The sequence below is a fragment of the Triturus cristatus genome, chromosome 6 (genome assembly GCF_964204655.1).
Source record: "Triturus cristatus chromosome 6, aTriCri1.1, whole genome shotgun sequence".
Lineage (NCBI taxonomy): Eukaryota > Metazoa > Chordata > Amphibia > Caudata > Salamandridae > Triturus > Triturus cristatus.
Genome location: NC_140589.1, coordinates 522855954 through 522879833, shown reverse-complemented (window position 1 = coordinate 522879833; position 23880 = coordinate 522855954). Strand labels below are relative to the sequence as shown.

General features: G+C 41.7%; 1 protein-coding gene across 14 annotated transcripts in view; it reads right to left on the bottom strand.

The window, feature by feature from the left end:
* Positions 1 to 23880, bottom strand: part of LOC146817363 (uncharacterized) — a 145028-nt gene that overhangs the window by 99177 nt on the left and 21971 nt on the right. For all 14 annotated transcript variants that reach the window (XR_014962988.1, XR_014962983.1, XR_014962990.1 and 11 more), the window contains one exon: positions 20444 to 20536. Coding sequence is in view for 1 of the 14 variants with exons in the window: in XM_085610955.1 (XP_085467081.1) it covers positions 20444 to 20536 (93 nt within the window). In the remaining 13 variants the exon portion in view is untranslated. The remainder of the gene's footprint in view (positions 1 to 20443; positions 20537 to 23880) is intronic.

Here is a 23880-nt window from a genome sequence, read left to right as displayed (position 1 = left end):
GATTAGATTTGCTCAGTAAAAATCTCCCTACGTGCTCTCCTAATTTGTTGATGGTAAGACTTGAGTGATACTAAGTATTTCATCCTATTTTCATACAGGTAGTTCCCCCTCCAACAGCGTTCAAAACGTTTACATTCAGTTTTCAGTAATGCCATTACGTCACAATGCCCTCCGCACAAACTGCACCAGCCGTGGCGGACCAGGGCGAGCATACCCTCGGCAAGATCAAGCCAGTGCAATCAGGCTCACAGTGAGTAGCCCCCCGCTCTTTACAGCACCTCCCTTTGTAATAGCAGCATTAATAAAACTGTTATAAAATAACGTGTACTACCGTTAAAATCACTCAAAAGTTAAGTAGTTAAACAGTTAGACACACAACAGTACACGGGCAATGCCAAGGACTTACTGGTGTCTGCTGCGCGCCCGCTTCATCATGGGTCTAAGTAGTGTGTGTGCTGGGAGCACTAGACTGCTCCACCAGCACCACACACTCTGTGCCTGAAGTGGGGAATCCGGAAGTGAAGTAAATAAGCCGAGGGTATGTCGCAATGCCCTCCACACAAACGGCACCAGCTGCAGCGGACCAGGGCCAGAGTACCCTCGGCAAGATCAAACCTGTGCAATCTGGCTCACAGTGAGTAGCCCTACTGCCTGGCCATTTACTGAGGCAACACATTAGCATCACATATTTGTTTTCACCATAGCACCTTACAGAACAAGAGATAATGATGGCATGTAAAGCTGGAAAATATACAATGTTACATATTAAGAGACTAGAGAAATTACCTTTTACCATTGCTGAAGTAACATCCTATCCTCAGATTGAATAATCCATGGGTAAACTACACTACTAATTTTGACTTTCCACTTTCAGTACTGTCTACAACATCATCAAGTGGGCAGATGCGAAGCGTTAAGTGTAGGGTTCCTACATAAACATTGTTGCTTCCCTTAAAATTCCGGTGTCAGAATAAGGTTACTGAACTTTTTCTCAGTGGTTCTGACTGCAATAAAAGTGGGTCCTTAGTATGCAAAGATGTTTTGTTGCACGGAGCATGCAATGCCTCTGTGGAAAACATGTCTTGCTACTTAAAGGGCTCCAAGGTGACCATGATGCGTTCAACGTTCAGATTACTCTTGAATGGGAGTTTCCTGATGTTGAACAGTCAAGGCTGCTGTGAAACCAGGGGTTGCCTACGTGGTGACCGTGTCTTCCATTGTTCCTTGCTGTACACAAATTCTGTTTCCACCTGCTCACACAGATAGGGAGGATAAGGCTATGGACTTTGATTAATCTTACCAGCATGCACTTTGAAGCCCTGAGCAAACTGAATGCCTTAACATTTAAAAAAGATGTGGCCTTAACTTCTGCTAAGGAGAAATTCAATCTTCAGGGGGCAAGGTCCTTCTCCGATCTAACTTCCCATAGCATTTCGAAGAATTGGTGCATTGTAGTTTTAACATGTTCCATATGAGAGGAATAGCATGTTTTTTCAAAGGCATGTGCTCCGGGTTGGTTAGCACCTTCCAGACAGTGTTTGGAGTCCATCCCTCATCCATTCCACTGGTCCTGTTCCTAATTGTAGGGATAGTGGTTTTACTATGTTTTCTCCACAATGGATGTCTCATATCAAGATTGCATGGAGCCGTCACTGCCTCACGTCCTGTTATGCGGTGAGCACATGGTGCATTACTTTGGCGCACCCATGCTTTGGGAACTGGATGAACAACCTATGTTCCTGTCATTTCGGCCTGTATGGCTTCACTTTGTGCAGCCCGTGTTTCACCATCTCATCTGCACTTACAAGTGTGCCCTGGATTTGTGCTTGGGGTTGCGATTAGTTGAACCTTCAGACATACATGCACTGATGGGCTCACTAAATGCCCATTTGTATAGCAGTCCCCTCGGGATTCCATTACTCCTGACCACATTCTAAAGCTTCCCTGGGTTGCTTCTGCATCTGGTGGATTCGATCTTGACTCTAGCTCGACAGAAGACCAACTGGCTGTTCGCCCTCCCGCAGCAACTGCTGTGGGGGGTGTATGCGAAGATAAGTGATCTATTAACTTGCTCTGAGGTGCACCTCGGGGATCATCGTCTGTGGATTCTTTGAACAGTCACATCGATCGATACAACTTGCTGAACCAATTTCAATCTGGCTTCAGAGCAGGTCACAGCACCGAATCAGCCATGGCTCATGTTGTAGACTACGTGATTAAAATCCTAGACCAGAATGAAGCCTGTCTTCTAATCCTACTCGACCTGTCATCAGCTTTTAACACTGTCAAACACGACAACCTACTTGACCTCTTAAAACACAGAATGGGTATCTCTGGAAAGGTTCTGAACTGGTTCACATCCTTCCTCCAAAACAGATCCCAAAGATTCAAGATCAACCAATCCCTATCCAACCCTATGCCAGTCACATTAGGAGTACCTCAAGGCTCCTCTCTCTCACCCACCTTATTCAACCTCTTCATGGAACCTCTCACAGATCTTCTACGCCTCACCAAGATTCACTTCCACATGTACGCAGACGACACACAAATATACATCAAGATACACTCAGTAGAGGACATCAAATCGCTCAACACCACACTTCAAAAAACCCAAACATGGCTGGCAGAAAACCATCTGAAACTTAACTCTCTCAAAACGGAATTCCTGTTAATCGCCCCCCCCCAACAAAACCCACACTATCCGGGACTGGATGAAACACCTAACAGCCCTAAATGGACACACGCACATAGTCGACTCAGCAAAATCTCTGGGAATAACGCTAGACAGCAACTTAAAGATGCAGAAACACATTAGCTCCGCAACTAAGGGAGCGAACTTCCAACTAAAGACCCTGAGAAAACTGAAACCCTTTCTGCCTGCACATGATTTCAAACAAGCAGTTCAAGCCCTAGTAATCCCCCGAGTAGAGTATGGAGCAGTTACGCTATGCGGCCTCCCAAGATCCTCAACAGCACCATTAAGAACCACGATCAATGCAGCTGCGAGACTCATCACAGGCTCTAAAAGAAACGCTCACATCTCACCTGACTTGAGAGCCAGAGACTGGCTTCCATTTGAAGCCAGAATTCACCTAAAAATTGCCTGCATGACACACAAGGCCCTCTACCACAAAACTCCACAATACCTTGCACAGAAACTAGTTCTCTCTGCGGGCAACAGAGCCTCTAGGAGTGCCAAAACTCTTCTCCTTCAACCTCAACGTTTTGCCAAGAAAAAAACCTATAACCGTACCTTCTCAGGTATGGCTCCGAAGATATGGAACGCTTTGCCCAGTGAAACAAGAATGAACCCCTCCACCTCTTCCTTCAAAAAAGAAGTTAAAGCTATCCTCATGGCTAAATTCACTTGAACTCTATATCTATTCATTGTGATTTTGTCTAACTGTCTGTTGTCTATGTATATTGTACTTTGCCTCCTTCCTGCTTGTAAAGCGCTCTGATACTCGCAAGAGTCTTGTCCGCGCTATATAAAACTTTCAAATAAATAAATACCACTCGGAACACATGAACATCTGGTTATTCCGTTTGGTGGGAACTTTTTATTCGGTCCGATTTTAATATTCAAAATTGATCTTAAATTGACCTCTTTTTATAGCTTTAATATTTTTTACATTTGCCTTTCTTAATGCTTTGGGTCTCAGCAAAGCATTAGTACTTTTTAAAAACTTTCTGTAATTATTTTAACATATGACTTTTTAAGTAATCTCCTTTACATATGCTGTTGCATTTTTAGTAGTAGAATTTTTAGCTTTAGATAGCTTCTTATTTGACTTATGTCATAGGAGTGGGTGTCATGTGTCTCAGTTAGACCCTGAATGAAACATTGCCATTTTGCATGAACAAAGGGCTTTCCTAAAGTTGCCTTCACTTTTCACATCAACTTTTGATGCACATTTGCATTTGTGACACTTTGGGTTCATTTTCTAGAAACACTGACCTTACTTACATGAGTCAACTTCGCAAGGATACTATCATATTGCCTTGACACTGTGTACAAGGCCTACATGTACGTTGCTCAATGCAAGATTGTCTTTTTCTATAAATAAACATTTGCTTCTGGGTGTACACAGAGGAGGCACATCTGCTGACATCAAGAGGTCTCTACATGCTGATACTTTTTCTCCAGCAGCTGACTAACATCTCTGTGAGGGGTGTCTAGCTCATGATCAAGCGGGGTGTGACGGGGTCCTACATTCTTACCCACCAGGTAATGGGGTTGGATCATCATGCATGGGGATTCTTGGCAGAAGGCACACACATACCCTAGACACGTAGGTTAGGGTCCGCATAGTAGGAGTACTCCAGATTGTTATATTATTTCATATGCTTCCATATATATGTTGTTTCAGCAAGATGGTGGAACTCTTCGTTTTGGTCACTGACCCTTCTTATAACTTTCATCTGCTTCTGTCTATTGATCATTGCAGCAAATATATTCTAATCAAGAATCATGTTGATTTAATAAACATTGAGAACGTCCCTCTGTGTATTCTTTGTGCATTTCTCTGAGCAAAAGAGAGCACACGTGTATGAGCGAAAGGTTCTAGATCTGTCACCACAGTTCCTGAGGGAACAGGATTGTCATGTTCAGTGGTTTACCGAACAGTTTGCTTCCTGTCTAGGTTGGGGCGGGGCTTAGTGTGGCACTATGAGCCAGCTGGTCTATTAGCCAACATATCCTGCAGGGATGCTCAGAATCAGTCGGGCACCAACCCAACATTTATGTCATCTACTGATGTGCAGTTCCTACTGATTAGTGAAAATTACACAACAACATTATTTTAGTCAAAAAGTAGTATTTATATTTTCAAAACAAGGTGAAATACAGCACCCAACAAATAATACACAGTCTTCATAAGGCCAATACTCTAACATTGTATGAGTAAATTCCAATGTCCCAATTTTCTATCTTAGAAATCTTAGATGTTTGACGATGTGTTCCTAAAAGTCAAAGAATCTCAGAACCATAGCGCTTTTAGTCCGAGCAAGTTCCCCAAGATGCTCGGTAGCCTGGCACTTAATCTTACCCTTTTTCACAGGAGCTGCTGATCAGCAGGCTAGTGCACTCATCTGCAGCTCAGCAGTGGGAAGAAGTCTGGATGATGTGGGTGAGGTGCCAGGCGTCCACAACATTTCTCCAATTGTGTCGTAAGTCCTTCCGAATCTGACGACAGGTCTTGGGTTAGGTGAGTTTGTTTCCTTAAGGTATGTGGGAGTTCAGTTCTTATTTGGCATATTAGAGAGATGTAGGTCACCCCATTGTCACCAGCTCGTGTGCTCCTTTCCTTTGATATGTCAGAATTAGGGTGAATATCTCAGTGATGACTTGTGGATTTCAGGATGAGAATAGAATTTATTTATTTATTTATTATTTATTTAGGAGTTTTATATAGCGCTGGCCAGACCTGAAAGTATCGGAGCGCTTTACCTCATAATCACTCGTAAGATACATAGACATACTAGTAAGTACAATGGCTCCAGACGTATCATAGTAATATTGTCGTAGAGTGCACAATGTCATTTGCAGGTTATGTTATCACAATATTATGTATTCGGCCTTTTCGTCCGAGAGAGCACAGTGACTTGTTACGGGATTGGCCTGGGGGTGGTATAGGGGTTAGTGAGGTAGAATTCTTAATGTCAAAGTGTCTTGTGAGCAGTTGTGGGCCTGCTTCGATTGTTAGGTTGTAGCTATCCATACGGAAGAGATCGGTTGAGGAAGAGTTCTTTAACCTGCCTTTTGAATTGTAGGGGGGGTTGGTCCTGTTGTGGACAGGTATGGAGTTTTGTTTGCGAGTTCTATGGAGGGATAAGAAGTAGGGTGTTGGTACTCCTTAGACTTCTTGTCTGACCAGCCTTCTGGATTTTGGCGGCCAGGTAGGCGGGTTTGCCTGTGTGCAGTGCTTTGTGCGTGAAGCAGGCAGTTCTGAAATTGCCCTTCATTTTGAATGGAAGCCATTTGAGCTCTCTGAGCGCAGGGGAGATGTGTTCATATTTCTGTACTCCGGTTACAATTCTGGCTGCTGCGTTCAGAGTTGATCTGTGGGGAGCTAGGTGAGATTTAGCTGAACCTGTGAGGGTTGCAATCCCGTAGTTCTGTCTGGACAACACCAGGGATTGAGTAGCTTGTTTGAGGTCGGTCTGAGGGATGAAGGGTTTTATTTTGTTGAGAAGTTTCAGGTTGAGGAAGGCGTTCTCTGCGGTGTTTCTGATGTGTTTGTTCATGTCTAATTTGGGGGCAAGGGTGATTCCTAACGATTTAGCGGAGTCGGCTAAGGTAAGGTTGTATTTGAGTGCATTGATCGCTTTTAGCCATTCTGAGATTTGTTGTTTTTTCTCATCATTGGAGATTAGGAGGATTTCTGTCTTGTTTTGATTGAGTTTTAGGTGGCTGCATGATAGCCAGCGATGGACTTCTCTTTGAGTGCCGTTCAGTCTCTCAATGTCTTCAATGGAGGAGGTTTCCAGAAAGATCTGGGTATTGTCTGCATAGAGGTGGAAGAGAAGATTGGATTTTTTGAGTATGGTGGTGTGAGGTTCCATGTATAGGTTGAAAAGTTGCGGGGAGAGTACTGATCCTCGGGGGACACCCCTGCTAACTGTGTGTGGGTCAGATGAGAAATTTTTGATTTTTATACTTTGTGTGCGGTTCTGTAGAAAAGAGGTGAACCCTTGTAGTACATCTGTTCAGCTTCAGCTCTTTCTTGAAATACCTTGATGTTTTGGAGTATGAGTAGGCAACATGGGCCGGTATCAAGAGATTTGTGCATATCATCTATTATGTTTAGGATCGCTGTCGCTGTACTGCATCCTTTTCTGATGCCTGATTGGTGAGGGTCTAGGAAGTTGGTGTTGTCTAGGTGTTGGGTGAGAACACATCTTTCCAGGATTTTCGCTAGGAGAGGGAGGTTGGAGACAAGTCTGAAGTGGTTTAGATCGTTTGAGTCTGCACCCTGTTTTTTTAGTACAGGTGTGACTTGGCCACTTTTGAGACAGTCTGGCATGACTCCAGTACTCAAGGAGCTGTTTATGATCTTGGTTCAGTGCGGGGATAGTGAGTTTTTTGTATTTCCTTCGTACTGATTTGAGTCTCGCTCGTAGGATTGAGGAAGGTTTTTTTTGCCAGAGTCATTCTGTCACTCTTAGTTCTCTTCTTTGGGAGTTAATGTGTTGAACATAGTCTGGATGGTGTGCTTCTGACTTTTTTCAGTTTCAAGGATGCTATTTGGTCCATAATGGAAGTCATAGTAGAGTTGTAGTGGGAGGTGAGTTCTGTTAAGAGCTCATCAGAGTTGTTGGCTTAAGTATATATTACATATTTCTGCTCAGTCCCTGATGTTAACTGTCTTGGTCCCTTAAGTGGTAAGTTTGGTGGTTAAAGACGTAAACACAAACAAAACAAAAATGAAATCTTCTTTATTGTGGTATGTCCTTACTTTCCTCTCTCCAAAGGTTCCCAACTCCAACTAAGCGAGTTTCATTTCATTTTCGTATTTATTTGATTCAGACTTCAACTGAGATCAACAAATACATACATACAATTATTATTAGAGAATTAATATAACATTTTTAAAACTCTTTCTAAGATGGAGAAATAACAATGTATTGCGGTCCGCTTATACAGTATTTGATTGTATAAGTATATTAAAATGATGCACTTTACCTTAAAACAGCTTTAAAAAACTTTTCAAAAATGTAAACAGATTATAGCACACAAATTCATTAACTGGAGAATTACACAGCAAGATTAAATCATTTGATAAAATAGCATTGTACTTTAATTGAATTGGAATTATGTATCGTCGTCGAGCCTCTACCATACTTGAATTAAGACAAATTAATAAAACGTGAAGCAAATCTTGTCATCCACCGTGAAATAAATCACATATGCCTTTAGAGTTATATGTCCTGTCCCAACTGGCTAAAACTGTTGCTAATGGGAGTATGCCCATACGTAAGAGTAGGACACAGCGCCTTACCCCATGTTCTAATTGAAATCGTAGATAGGGAGCATGGGTTTTAAATTCTATATTTTCTGCGAACACTTTGTAATGCTTTAGCTGGCTGTAATATTTTTTATCCCTTTCATAACTGATTCTAGGGGCCAGATGTTTTAAGAAAAAGCTTCAGGTGCTCTAGTGATCACTCCTGTAACAGTGCTACAGTGCACTGTGAAACCTCAGAAGCTTTTATCAAATTCCTATTAAAAGTATACCCAGATGATTTCCAATCTTAATGTATTTGGTTCTGCATGTAGGGGGTTATACGTCCACCTTATGATGTTAGAGATTACACGGGCAAAAATTCCCGTTATAGATAACTCAAGGCGAAGAGCTTGAACTGGTAACGAATGAGACACGTTTACCAGTTTTCGAAGTAGGGTACGCTCCTTTACTTTTATGGCTTGCCATGTTTTAATTTGTGTGTATTCCATGGCATAAGATAGAATTGGTGGGATTTTCATACCATGGACTTCCATCATCGGTATACAATGTCTATTTCCTGTAGAGCGATACAGATGTTTTACAGCCCCCACATGCAAGTCTGCCTTCCGATTTAAATGTGGGTTGCATCCTAATGACCAAACATAAGATAAAGGTTTCCTTCTGCCACTAAAAGGAAGAGCTTTAGTTTTAGAAATATTTGGCAACAGAAATTTTTCAGTTACATATTGATTTTGTTTAATCGAATTTCTTTGCAAACCTATTGGGGTTCGATCATATATCACAATATCATCGGCATACATTAAACAGTGTATGTCAACTTGAGCTAATTTTGGTGGATAGTTTTTATTTTGGGACAAACGCCCTGGTAATTCGCTAATATAAATGGAGAATAATAAAGGAGCTAACAGGCAACCTTGTTTCAAGCCATTCTCCGTGGGGAATGGTTTGGTTAGACCCTTTTCTCCCCTCATTTGTACTCTACACCATGTTGCCGTATGGAGGGAAATTATTATTGTTAAAAGATCTGTAGGAATCCCCAGATTCTCCAGCTTTCTCCATAAAGTTGATCTATCTACGCTGTCAAATGCAGTTGAAAAGTCATAAAAACACAATATAGAATTTGAGCATTAGTCCTAACATATTTGTCAAGAACTGTTTGAAGCACAGCGATATTATCCAATGTTGAATGCTTTGGACGAAACCCAGCCTGAGACATAGGAATCACTTTTTCGAAAAAGCCTAGCCTCTTAAATGTTCCAGGACACAAGCTGCAAAAATCTTGCCAGTGGCATCAAGAAGTGCAATTTGTCTGTAATTGGCAGGATTCGTTCTTGAGCTTTTTTTCAGGAGAGGAACCACCACACTCCCCCACCAAGATTCTGGTATTTCCCCTATCTTCAAACAATATTGAAAGAGTGGGGCTAAAAATATTCCCCAGTCATCTGCATTATTTTGTAGGACTTTGATTGGGATTTTATCAGGGCCTGGTGTGGCTTGAATTGATTTGCGTATCCCCATTTGTGCAGAGATTATTTTCCAGAACATATTAGTTTTCCTATGTTTTACTGCAAATTGGATGTCGGCCCAGACACGATCTCTTAGAACTTTGCTTTCTCTTTATTTTCTCAGTTGGTGCTGTTTCTTCAATTTCCTGATTTCTCCTTGTCTTGTAGCACAAAAAGAACAAAATTGATTTCTAATCAATTTATTTAGTTCTGGAGAGTTAAAATCAGCTTGTTTTCCTTTTTGATGTGTTCTACTGTTTACTCGCCTTGCTGGATTGGCTTGGAGAGAGGCAACTACGGACTGTATTGTAGCTTCAAATCCGTTTATTGGGTTGCCTTCTCTGTTTGCAAGTCAAGTCAAGTTAGCTTTATTCGACGATCTGTTTGCAGTTGTTAACAATACTTGGGAGATTGGGTGGTTTATTTTACTAACTACTTTAGAATTCTAATGAATCGTTCCTGTTTTATGATTTAAACTTGCCCGACCCTCCAAAGAGCGTAGGGACCACGAAGATGTATGCTGTGTGAAAACATCTATTTCTATTAAAAGTAGTGAGCGGTCACTTTCGTGTGTAGTTGGAGTGGAAAATGATAGGACCTTCGAAAACAGATCAAGACTATAGATGAAATATTCTATAATTGAAGGCTTGGTGGAACCCAGTCTAGTGTATGCCGCCGGTATATCACCATCGATTCTCCCATTTAAGATAATGCCGATAACTGACAGGAGCATTTTCCCCCTTTTATCTGCTTTTATCTTATCGGGAAATACTGGAGTTGGAATAGAGCAAGCTTCTTCTTGAGGAGGTTTTCCCCTGTTGTTAACTAAAGCATTAGAAATCTTTCCATTAAAATCCCCAGCCATTATCATCATTGGATATCCCTTTGCTTCTAATATAAATTCGATTTTCTTAAATGCTTTTGTCAAGAGATAATCGCCTGAGGGTCCTGGCGGGAAGTAAACATTAAAAAGTAGGAGATTTGAAAGAGGCTCCAATCTTTCCTTCCAGGGCCTAATATTAATACATTGGACATTTGGCAAAGAAAGCTCAATTTCCTCTGGGTTCCAATTTATCTCCTCTCTTAGAAGGATTGCTAGGCCGCCTTTTGCGTGGCTTCTTCTAGAGGCTTCTGCTGCCTTGAGAAACATGAAATATTCTTTTTGAAAGAAAGGCGCCAAAGACCATGTTTCTTGTAGTAGCACAATAGAAGGTGAATGTTCCAATATGACGGACATCCTATCAGTAGTTTTTCCTGCAATGTTCCATGACACTATTCATTGACTATTACTAAAAAGGCAGCTTCAATTCCTTGTCAGACTTATTCCTGTTCAGAGATCCTGCTATCTATGCCCAGGAATTTTCATCCGATTACGTTTTTCTTGTGTCCGAGCCATTCCAGATTCGCTGAATTCCATCTTTTATAGAGATCAATAGGGAGCTATCTTGCACGAATTTCCTTGTTTCACCTCCCGCGCCCTGCTGGTTAAGATTATCATAATTGGCCCTGTCTTCTTCATCATCTTTTGAATGATTACAAGTTGGCCTGGCCTGTTTAACTATTCTGTTGTCAAATCCGTTTTTATGGAGAATGCCTTGTTCTTTAGTTATGATAGCTGGGACTATGTTTGACCAGAACTCCACGTGAGCCACCGAGCAGAACGATTTATTGGGAAAAGAAACTAGTTTTATTTCTTTTGTGGTTAGTGATTGAAGGGGTCTAATTTTGCGTAGTAAATCAACTATTCTCCCGCGGTTTAATGGATAATTACCATTGGGAAAAATGTCAATTAATTCTAGGGTGCTTGAGTCTGAACATTCCAGGCCACCCTGATGTTCCTGGTTGGGATGTTGAACTTGAAAATTATGCTCTTTAGTTTTTAAAGGTTTTATTGAAAAATGTTGTGCTAAAGGATTCAATTCTTTTGTGGCTTTTTGTTCGACTTGAGGTGCTATTGAAAACTGCTGCTGATTAGTATTTGAGTACTCATGTCTGCTTTTCTTGCCATGATTAATTTCTTCCATTTCTTGCTCTGAAAGGCTTGTCTGGAGAAATTTTAATTTTCGCAAGGCTCTTTTTGTTATTCTTCATTTAGTTCTTTTATTTGACGTTTTCTTCTTGTTAATTTGCCCATTCTTGTGAATCTCCTTTTTATGTGACATTGTCTCGGATTCAAGTTGTGACATTTTATTCGGAGTGAGGACTTCCTCTGACCCTCTTCTGACTATCGATCGCGCAGTAGATAGATACATTTTTCGGTCTTGTGCTTGAAAAACTGGAAAAAGAAGTATGGGGTTTTGAATGGCATTTCCCTTTGCATTCTCTGGACAAAGGTCTTTAAATAGTGATCGAAGGGAATACATTTAATCACTAGTGGCACAATTAGATTTTTGATTCCATTTAGATTGGGTTCTCCCCGTCTGGGTCGCCATCTGCTCTATCCGCTTTCCATGTATCGGAGAATTATAAAGACTGTGGATTTTAGATTACACTTGTCTTCTCTGTCTATGTCGAGCTGTAAATTTAATGACTGCAGTTGAGCTATTTGAGCAGGTTGAATAGTTTTTCAGGTTCTATTCTAGAAGTGTTAACATAGAGTCCATAATTCTCTGCAATGATAGTATGGTATCTGAGACAGGGTCCTGCCTATTTACAGTTTGTGGCACAATGTAAGACAGAAGCTCAGAGAAATATGAGAAGTCGTGTTCCATCTCAACCAAATTACTCGGAGTACTAGATAGAATATGCACTGGCTGTTTTTGAAAATCTTTTGTGTTAGGGCGTTGAGGCGACATCAAATTGATATCTGGTAGAATGAAATAAATTGCTGCTATTTGTCTAGGGCCCTCCTGGGTCTCTATTTTGACCTTATGCCCCGATAGGTCTTTCCTAGGCCGAAGTTCCGCCGTCTCTTTGAACTTAGCCTCTTGGGATGTTGCCGAATAGTGGGCTTTCCAGGAGTCCATTGTTTGAATACTTTCATGCGCAACATCCTTGAGTAGTGAGAGATTAGGCTCTGAGCTCTCTATGCTTACATCTACTTTGTCTTTGTCTATAGAAACAGGTTGCTCCTGCTGATCCTCCAAAGGAATTCCTTTAGGGGTTGTTCTACATATTATTGTTGGTGTAAAAATGTTTGTTATTATAGTATTCTCTCTGGGCGCTCTGAACTGAGACATTTTACAAATGCTCTTGTATTTAACTGATGCTCGTGCAGTGCCCACTTTTTTCATATTAACTGTGCGGGACCTCAACCTTTTATAGACCATATTGTTTTAACTGAGGCTGAACAGATTAGTGTAATTACAGAGATGGATCAAGCTTTTCCAAACACAATGCAAACACTCTTGCGTTCTAGCAGTTTGTAACTGTCTTTTATGATGTGTGAAATATAATTCGAGCTTTATCAATTGTCCCATTTTGACTTTTTTGAAGACGTCGATATGTCCCTTTGTCAAGGGAGATACTCAGGATTAATATTAAAAGTATCCTATCAAAGTGGGAGCACTTAAGTCAAGAACTGAGTCAAGTCCTGAGCGGGGGCAATCAGGAGCACTGCAAGCCTGGCCGGGCCGCTTCCATGGTAGCTCATGGCCCGCTCACTGCAACTACAAATGCAACTACGAATGTTCTGTTGGAATGTTTTCAGTTGGGCGACCACCAACAGGCGTATTCTTTACTGCCCCCCTTCCTTGCCACCTCGTTCACCTCGCCCTCCTTACTTGATGCTTCTGGTTCCAGCCACCGGACACCAGCCGCCCACAGTCGTTTTCAGAACATTTCTTGCCTCTGCCTCAGTGCCGCTCTCCTCTCCCCTCCCCCAGGTGACTCCAGGCTCAAGGTTCAAGGCTCCAAACTCCCCGAAGCCACATACACCTGGGTCCGCTCCCCACAGCCACAGCCTCAACCGGGGGATACAAGTCCGATGACCCGCTGAACCAGATCGTACCACCTTAATCTAACTAGCACGGGTGCCTGGGGTCTGGGGGTCCGGGCTCGGTGAGGCTTGGCATGGTGCAGCACACTCGGCGTTGATCTCGAATGCCGGCAGCTCTGCGGCGACGGCAATAGTGAATACACAAAGTGGACTCATCCACTGCACTATTCTGTCCATCTGTTTAGCTATTGTACTGGTCTGTACATCTATGCTTTTTAGTATGTACCTCCAATTTCCCTCTATCAGTATTTTGTAAGATGAACCTGCTAACTGTACTGTCGTGTGCTGCTCTTCATAATGCCTCTTACGCACAAGTAAACACAAAAATGCTACATACTAATGAGGAGTTACATAGTTAGCTGTGTGTATATTGAAGCCACTCCTATTAATGTATGCATGTGTGCCCCCTATTTTTGGCTGGACCTAGAAGGGGAGAAGACCAGGCCCAGCTCTTTGAGCAGACTAGTTATCAAATGAAGTTTTCCAAACTGACAGTAAATCACCTTAATAAAAATGATACCCATTAAAAATTCTTGAAGAGAGTAATATTGCCATCTTAAGTGATCAAGAGAGTCTCTTGATAGGCACATTAAGAGCTAAACCCTATTTGCTTCAGTCAAACCCTTATCTGAAAAGCATATTTTGCCATGAGCCTGGGGCTAATTGCTTTGCAGCATGATTTCTTATTATGATCACTTAGCATACAACCTTTTACCCCTTATGTTCAGGTAACGAATTGAAGAGAATTGTGCAGCACTACCATGCCCATCCAACATGCTCCTAAACCAATGAGCCTGTATTTGACTTTATTGCATGATTGATCTACTCTCCTGATTGTAGTCTAAGAATTTAGGATGCTGATTCTGAAGAACATGAAAGCCTGAAGGGCAGAAATTCAAAAGCATTTTTTATGAAATCACAAAGAGACATGCAGCCATATGCCCTTTAACTTACAGAGTCAAGCTGAAGCTGTCTTGCACTGGGTGTAATACTGAAGGTGAGTCATCGGCTAATTGGACATTCTTTCTGTCCGTTCTGACATTTTATACAGTAAACTGGAGATGGAAGGTTCACTTTAGTTCAGGAGCACATCAAGATTTGCAAACTCCTCTCATGCTGGTTTTGTGACATAAAATTGCCCACAACAATATTGAATTAAATAAATATCGCCAAAAAATAGCGATCACAAAATTATTGTCATTGTATACCAAAAACCAGAAAAACACAAATACCAACTACCTAAATATTGCCTTTAAAAATATCTAAAAAATCATAATCTCGATAGCAATAATAAAGAAATTCAAAATATTGCAATAATTTTAAACATATAAAGCACTGCGCAAATATTGAAAACAACAATTCTGTGTACCAAAATATTGGTAAAGGTAAAAAAAATATACATATATATATAAATTCCATTAAACTATTGTTTTAACACTACATAAACCACTGAATGACACAAACTCCTAAAAACTAAAATAAGTCTTAAAATCAATTTATTTGATATATAAAAATAATAGCTAAATGTATAACTATTTTATAAAATATATCATATTAACATTAAACTAAAAATAACATTAAATGAAATTAAATAATTTGAAACCAAGCAATACAACAGCTATACAAATAACTCATTATATTATTCTAACATTACATTAACTTAAATACATTTAAACAAATAGAATAATATAACCGCAGTTGAGGAGGAGAACTCTGCACATAAAAAGACAAGACAGGCCTATCTTTTTATGTGCAGAGTTCTACACCCTGACTGCGGAGTCTCTTCAGTCGTAAACTATTTATTCATTTGTTGGTGAATAGCAAAAAAGAGCAAACGTCTACAACATTGTAAGTTTACTTTTGTGAAGCAGGACCTTTGTGAAGAACCTTTCCTTATGTATGATAACCCTAATAATGGCCAAAGAATAATATTCTATGCAACAGAAAACAATCTGATAAGATTAACACAATGTAGCATGTAGGTGAGGAATAGCACATTTAAATTGTGCCCTCTATCATTTACCCCAATATACACCATACACTCTGAGTACAACACAAGCATACCTTCCGTGTACATATTCTGGTCTAAAAGTGCTATATACTACAAACAACTAAGTCAAATAAAATATAAAACTAACAATTACCATCCCCCCAAAGTCTTCATTAACTTTAAAAAACAATGATTACTTCCATAGTAAATACGTTACCCTATATGGCTATACAGGCCTGTTAATATCCCTTCAACAAGAGTATTTGGATATATCTAAAGAAATCTACACTAGGCCCTTTATTACGATGGCGATCAGCCGGACTGCTGACTACCATTGTATTAGGCAGGTGACCGAACAACATTGAGTTGGCAGTCCCACAAGCCTTAATATGATAGGGCTGCCATGCAGGCAGCAGTAAAGTGCTCTTTTTTACTGTGACTTGTGCTGCAGCCCAGGAAAAGTGCTGCAACACAAGCCACAGTAGAAAAAGGTACTTTCAGCACATGCATGCACCGTGTGCCAGGCACCATGTGCACATGGATGTGTGGGAGGCACTACATGTGCCCCCCAGGTCACTTAACAGTGGCCTATGGCTGATGGAGTACCTGCTTGAGGCCCCCAAAGTCCCTGTCCATCTGCTTTTCATGGCGGTGGGACCTCCATAAACAGGTAGTCAGAAAGCGATATCCTAATCCCTGCGGCGGTGCCTGCACAGCCTCCTCTATTGCAGGGTTAGGAATCCGACCACCGTCTCAATGGGATCTTTGATACTGTTGGAGGTGGCTATCTTACCCCCGACCTCTGTGGTCTGACCGGCTGCATGGTAATGCAGAGGTTAGACCGATGCCCTGGATGGCGGGCGGACTGCCACTGACGGCCTGTCGGTGGTGGCCTGCCCGCCAACATAATGAGGACCTAAGTGTGGAGTATGCAACAAATGCCCAATTTGCCAATGAGATACAACACATATTGTCACAGTTACAGAAGCAGTAAACCACTAAAACCTCAGTAAATCCCCCTATTATCAAACACACAAACACAAACTAAGTCCTCTAATGGACTATTTTGAAGATAATTAGGCAACAATGCCCTGTTTTGCTCACAGAAGCCAATCAAAGTTTCAAATACCATGGGGGAATTTATTTGATAGGCTCAACAACCCAAAACATGAAAAGCACTCTTAGCTGCTCTGCTGAGCAGCAGCAGGAAACCGTGATCGCCAGGAACCTTAAACAACCTGAAAAAGTGATGAATTGAGAACAGAAGCAAGGTAGTGGTAAAACAAATGCCCACTAAATGAATATAAAAAAGAATACCAATCTATACAAAACAATAGAAATAGAATATGATGGTTTCAAAATTATTATTATTATATGTTTAAAAAGTTATACAATGTTTAGAAAATTATTCAAAGTGTGTACAGATGAGAAAGTGTAAATGTATTGAAAATTACTAACCAAAGTATACTATTTATTAATATATAGTATATATGATTGTGTTTTCAAAACGTTTTACAAAATGCTTTTGTGAAAATAAAATGCAATTGTTAAAAACATATTTACAAATATGTAAACATATTCTAATACAGTGTAAAAAATACATGTCAAATGCTTTGCTAAAAAAGTAAAAGTATATTGCTAAAAAAGTAAAACTATAAACATATAATGAAAATCTAAAACCAAACGTAATAATGTTTACTTATTAAAATACATGTTACTAAAGCATTTACTATCCCCACTCTAATATAGCTGGATTGGGGAAAGTGGTGGATTTGAAGGGGTTGAATGTACTATTTCCCGCTTCAACCTAAGCTACATAGGAGAAGGTGTTGGTCTTTAAAATGGGTGGATTTATTATTTGCACTCCAATGTAAGCTACATTGGGGAAACTGCTAGGCATTTAAAAGGTTAAATGTACTATCCCTAATTCAATCTAAAGTACATTGGGAAAGATGTTGGACTATAAGAGGGGCATAGTTACTATTCCTGCTCCAATGTAACCTTCATTGGGGGAGGTGTTGGATTTTAAAGGGCTACATTTACTATTCCCACCACAATATAAGTTACATTTTGGGAAATTGTTGAACATTGAAAGGGTTAATTACACTAATTGAACTATTACCATTCCCACCTAAGCTACATAGATGTTTAGTATCTGCTTTTACCAGAGATATCGGCTTTTAAGACACCATGTTTAAAGGGAGTGTGCTCTTCTACCTGAATATCACAATATTGGTATCCTCCAATGACGGGGGGCCCCCCTTCCATCTGAGCTCATAGTGGAGTAGTGCTCATGGCTTCCAGGAGCCCATGAAAAAAGGTCCTATAGAATTTCAGAGGAATCTTGTTTGGTCCTGCCTACACCACTTCCTCAGGGGAGAGTCTCTGTTCAAAAGAAGCCCTTTTCCTTCACTAAGGCCGTTCCTGCTTACTGTACTGAGGAAGCAGGCATAGCTGTCAGGCTGAGGGAAAATATGCTCCAAGCACAGTTCTTCATAATAGTCTCACTGATGGAATTTAAGTCTTCTGCCCCTGTTTATCTAAAATAGCCCACCCCCCTCCCTCCCTTTGTCTAATAGCCTGCCTGGATTCTCCCCATATTCATAGCAATCTGTCTTAAAACTTTGAAATATACCAGCCACCTCCTTGCGGTAATACTGGTTAATTCTGGCTTTGAGCACCACCATGTTCTGTGTAGTCTCACCATAATCCTACCTTTCCATTATAAGCATAGCCAATTCTTCCTCTTGATGGAAGAGACCACCATAGAGCCCCTGTATTTGGCTACTTCTCTGCCTCTGCTTAAAAAGGCTATAACTAAGTGTTTCCTCCCGTATCTTTGCCTTAAGGGAGTCCCAGACCATCTCGGAGGCAGTGGTGCCCTGGTTGACGGTAAGAACCTCCTTCAGCCATTTACACATATGGGCTTTATATTCTTCTTCCAGCAGAAGCTTCCTATCAAAGTTCCAGATCCCATATGGCCTCACAAAGCCAGTTATTGCGTATTCAAGCACTAACAGATCATGATCCGACAGTACCCGAGTAAAGTGTTGAATTCCCATTTGTCCTGTTTGAGATGCAGATACAAAAAAGTAATTCAGATGCACCACTTTATTGTGGGGTAAGGAGAAAAACGTATACCCAGGGTCAGGATCGTTTAATTTGTCATATATATCAATCAGCACATGGTCTTTGACTAGTAGAGTGGTTTCCTGCCAATATATGGGTAACAACCCCCAACTTTACCTCCCACAACTATACGCAGATTGAGGTCCCCACAAAATATGAGGAGGGCTGTCAAGGTTGCAAGTTCCAGATTGAGCTGGTTAATAACAGTCAGTCATCCAGGTTAGGGCCATTTACTGAGCACAAGGTGAACCTTCCCATACCAGCACAATGGCTGACCTCCCCATTTTTTCAACCTGGCCACTGACTACTGTTCCAGCAGTCCTGCTGGCTACGATGGATACTCCCCTAGAGATCAGTACAACAGAGCAGCGAATACTACATATCACCTAGTATTTTCCTTTCCCTCAACAGCACATGGGTCTCGTGGATACAAATGATATAGGGCTTCATTGCACTAAGTACTAGGGGGCAGATTTATGACGACTGGCGCATCCCTGCATATCAGCAGGGATGCGCCAGTTATTATGCGCCACAGCTGCGCCACCATGTATGCGCCGCATTTATAATGCGGCGCACCATGGGGCAAAAACGGCACAGATGCGTCACGCATCTGTGCCGAAAAGTGGCGCATTGCTGGAGTTGCGTCGCAAGCGCGACGCAGCTCCAGCAATGATCTGGGGGGCCCTATCTCTACAATGCTGCGTCAATCCTTACGCCTGCTTCAAGCAGGCGCAGGGTTTTGACGCAGCATGGGCCTAAAAGTGACTGAGTGAAATCTTGTAGATTTCACTCAGCCACTTTTAGGAGGCGTTCCTGCGCCGGAACGCCCCCACCTGCCCTGGAACGCCTACATGTGGCGCAGGGCTTTACAATGTGACGCATCTGGGAGATGCGTCACGTTTGTAAATACCCCGCACCATGGCGCAGGATTTGCGCCGCTGCTGCGTCACAAAAGTGACGCAACGGCGGCGTAAATGAGGCGCAAGTAAAACATAAATCTGCCCCTAGATTTAAAAGGCTACCCTTTTAAAAGCATTATTGAAGCCAAATGCATTTACACTGTAAATACATATATTATTTGGTGTCATTCTTTAATCTGACTTTGCCCTGAGTTCGATTCAATATCTCTTTTAACCTTTCAGGTGTATCCTTTAGAGCCATGACCTGAGGCTCACCTACACATAGCTTGCCCTGTCTGTTGCATCTTCCCCTGCTGTCGAACCCTTCGTGGCCCATACCAATTGTCAGGATTCCTGCAACAGCTCACCTTCCTTGACTATCACAAAATATACAGACATGGTTCCTATCATTCCACTCAACACTTATGAATTAACAAACGTCTTGGATCCTGACTTTAGACCATAGTACATGCTCTTGGTAGTAGGTAGCTGCAGAATGTTCCCCGGTTTGTTTGAAAAGGCTTAATAGCTTTTGCTAATGTTTTACTATGCATGTGTGATGTCAGGTTTCAGGCGCCATGGAAACATCCAGAAAATCCACCAGAATAAGTATTGATGAACCGGCATAGATGACCTCAACGTGAACCTTCCAGAAGGCAGCCCTCGTCAAGTTAACCATCCGCACCTGTTCCTTGTTACAAAACAATTAGAACGCAACCTTTGTGAACATTCTAAGGTGCCTTCTAGAAGACAGCCTCATCAAATTAATTACATGCACCTATCTGTTCCTTCCTATAAATAATTAGAACACCACCTTTGAAAACATTCTAAAACATCTTCTATAAGACAGCCTCATCAAGTTAATTATCTGCACTTTTCCCAACAATTAGAATGTGACCATTGTGAAGATTCTAAAGCAGTGCAGTTAACACTCACGTGCAGAACAAAGACAAGCTGTCTTTTTAAAGACTATTTACACTCCTCCCCTTTGCTTAGCTTCCTTGCCTACCACTTACCTGTTTCCCAGCTTCCAACACTCTGTCTTGCCAGCTCCCTTGTTCCTTCTACTTCGACCTCACCACAAAGGATATCCCACATCAGCCTTGCGCCTTGATAAAAAAAGAAAAGAAAAGGAGAGATATATTAACAGAGTTGATTTTGCTATGTGCTTAGCTCAGTCGCAACAGTGTGCTTGCAGACAAGGTAGCCAGTGTTTTTGGATCAGCTTGTACATACTGTTGGCAGGGCTCTGAAAGAAAGTACTCGGGTGAATCTAACTCCATCCAAATTGTTTGTGGGTTTGATGCTTCAATCATACTCCCTACAGTTTCGAAACTTTGATGAAGGAACCTCTATAGACTATCTAAAAACAACTGACAACAAAACTAAATGTTGGTTGAGATATAAAAAGCTTTCATGAGGTGATACCTTAAACGATATATCTAATAACTAGTCTAAAGCCTGATTATTTGTTGGTTTATAGATAACATATCTGCCGGTACCATTTATCAGACTGGTATGAATGCCTGCTGCAGTGTTGCTGTTGAGGAGATGAGCCGCATCATCTTTTGACTCCACATGCACTCTTCATCACAACCCCATTACCCCTGGTATTTGCCACCAGAGCAGTGCCTCCTTCTGTTAACCGAGGGCAAGTCACAAGAGGATTCGGGAACTACCGTCGTGGCCCCATTGGAATCACTTGGGACCCATTCAGGTGGCTTATGAAACCATTGTTGCTCCCACCTACCTTCCCTCTCTACCTCCCTACCTCCATACCCAATATCTCCTCTCACCAACCCCTCAGACCCATCCACCCTCTACCCCATCCCTATCCACCTAAACTTAGCTGGGGCAGTTGCAGCAGCCATGGTCCATTGATGGAGATGTAACCCTCCCAGACATGCTCCCTAAACAAAGAAAAGTCCTGCTTCATCTCAAAAATATTAACACGTGCATCTACACACCATCATCCCAACAATTTGTATGGACACATACAAACGACACTCTCAAGATGAAAATCCCCACCAACAATAGTCAATCCCCCAGTGCAGTAAAGCATTTCTTGTCCCCCTCAAAGACTGATGAAGCAGATTCAGTAATCACCCTCCAAAGTACAGCAGACATTTCCTATCCCCCCCCCCTGCATAGTAAGCAAACAAATGTGTCTCATATCATTGGCACAACACCATAAACATTAAACATTGGAGCCTAAAGCCCTATACTACCCCAGGTCGTCCAGAAATTCCTTTGCTTTAACCTCAAAAGAAAAAATATATGTTTTGTCTTGAGAAATAACTTTCAGCTTTGCTGGATTGATCAAAGGTGCTTGTGCACCCTTAGACTGCAGAGGCTGTATTACCTGCCTCAAGCACCATTGTCTTTCAACTGTAGTGTGCCAGACGTCTGGCCTCACAAAAAAAATGCAGCTACCGGCTTTGAATTAGGGTGAGCTTTTTTGAAAATGAACTGTCACAAAAGAAAATTGCCAAAGAATACTAGAATGGCTCTGGGTTTGCCCTCATCTTGTCCCTGGCGCCAATGCTGCCTATAAGGGAATCTGCATGTTCTCTGTGTCTCCAGGTTCCAATTCCATTCCGTCAGCTCTGGGAACATGTTCTTAAACAAGCCAATAATAAACTTTTGGGGGTCATCTTTCTCGACTCCTTCTGCCGACCCCCAAGAGCCTGAGGTATTAAGCGTCAATCTATTTTCCAACTCCTCTAGTTTTCATTGAGTACAGGTTAGGCAAGCTTTGTGCTCTGTTCCTACTTTTCTTTTTGCTAACATATCGGTCTCTAAGGTGGCCACTGTATTCTTCATCTCAGACATTTTGTTAGAAAACTCTGAACAGGTCTTTGCCACTTTTTGTACAGCTCCCTCATGCTTCCGATAAGCAGCCTGTCCTCTAAGGCTGTCTGCTCTGGTTTCCTCACAATGGATTATGATCCCCTGGTATACAGCCTCCAGGGTTGTCAGATCAGGTTGAGTTGGCCCACCCCCTCTTTGTTTACACACAAAGTGCTTCCTTCCAGCCTTGGCAGCGCCAAAGAGTCCTATTTTAATCCAACCTTGACGTCTGATTCCTCATTTAATGAGATTACCTTTTTGCTGATTTACTAGGAATCTTTCATCCCCGAGCTATCACCTCTTTCACTTAGATCATAGGGGCAACTTGCAATGCTGCCTCTCGAGCTTTCTCCCAGCCCCACATTCAAGTCCTCCCAGTCCAATCAGACTGGTCTGAAAATGAGAAGAAATGCTCTACTATGTCAGTCTCTCCACCTGCATTGACCAATGTGCGTTTACTCCTGGCTTGTGACTTTTTCTGTCACTCTCTGGCCTTCCCAGAAGTTGTATGCCCTGGCACCTGATTAGGCATTTGTAACTAGAAGGGAGCAGGACCACTCACACAGATAACCTGTGAGTATCCCCTATTAGCGCTCTGCGGCCCAACTCCTTGTTTATTGTCATAATAGATACCTGCGGTAGAACAGGACTATCTCATGCCCCCATGCCTATATGCGTGGCCTCAATATCTGTTTGGGAAAGCGAGGGATGGTTCAGCCTTGTGCTGCAGTACTCTTGTATCCATGTGAGGTTTTATGGTTGAAGAGAATCAGGGTTCTATATCTATCTCCTAAGGACAGACTTTAGATCATGGGTAAGGGGGTCGCTTAAAATGTTTATTACCAGATGAACAAGACAGGGATGTCCGTGCTCACCCCTATTGCTTTCTTATATATAGACTCCTTTATTGCATGATTAGAGAATAACTGCAGGATCCAGTCTATTTCAATAAAGTAATGGATTATAAAGTATTGGCTTATGCTGATGATATAGCAGTAGTAACACCCAATCACTGCAATGTTCTGACAGCATTTGAAAATGAAGCTAGCACTTTTGGGGCCATAGCGAGATACCACCTTAATGAGGGTAAGACTAAGGTAGTTTGCACCAAAGGAATTCATTCTGGGTATCAGCGCTGGGTGAAGGACGCAACCTACTTACAAGTGAGTATAGCAGCTACCCTTGAGAAATTGGTTGAGCCAAATCTAGCACCACTGATCATGAAGATCAAACAGGATCTAGTTCAAATCAACAACTTGCGCTTATCGCTGGTGAAGAGACGTAATGTTTTAAAAATGCTTATCCTGCCAAAAGTGCACGATATGTTTAGAGCCATCCCACTGGAGGTCAAAAAGAGCTGGCTGGCCAAGCTAGACATCTTGTGTTTTAGTTATCTGTGGCAGTTTAAAAAACCAAGAAGGGCTTTGAGATTTAGGATTCTTCCCAGAAGTCGGAGGATTGGCAGTATTAGTTTTGTGCTGTACTATTGGTCTTGCATGCTGCAGCATTTGGGGATCCTGATCACCAGTGGTATGCACAGTATCAACCATGCTGAGGAAACATCTATAGATCAGCTCACATTGGGCTCTGATGCCAAGTGTTG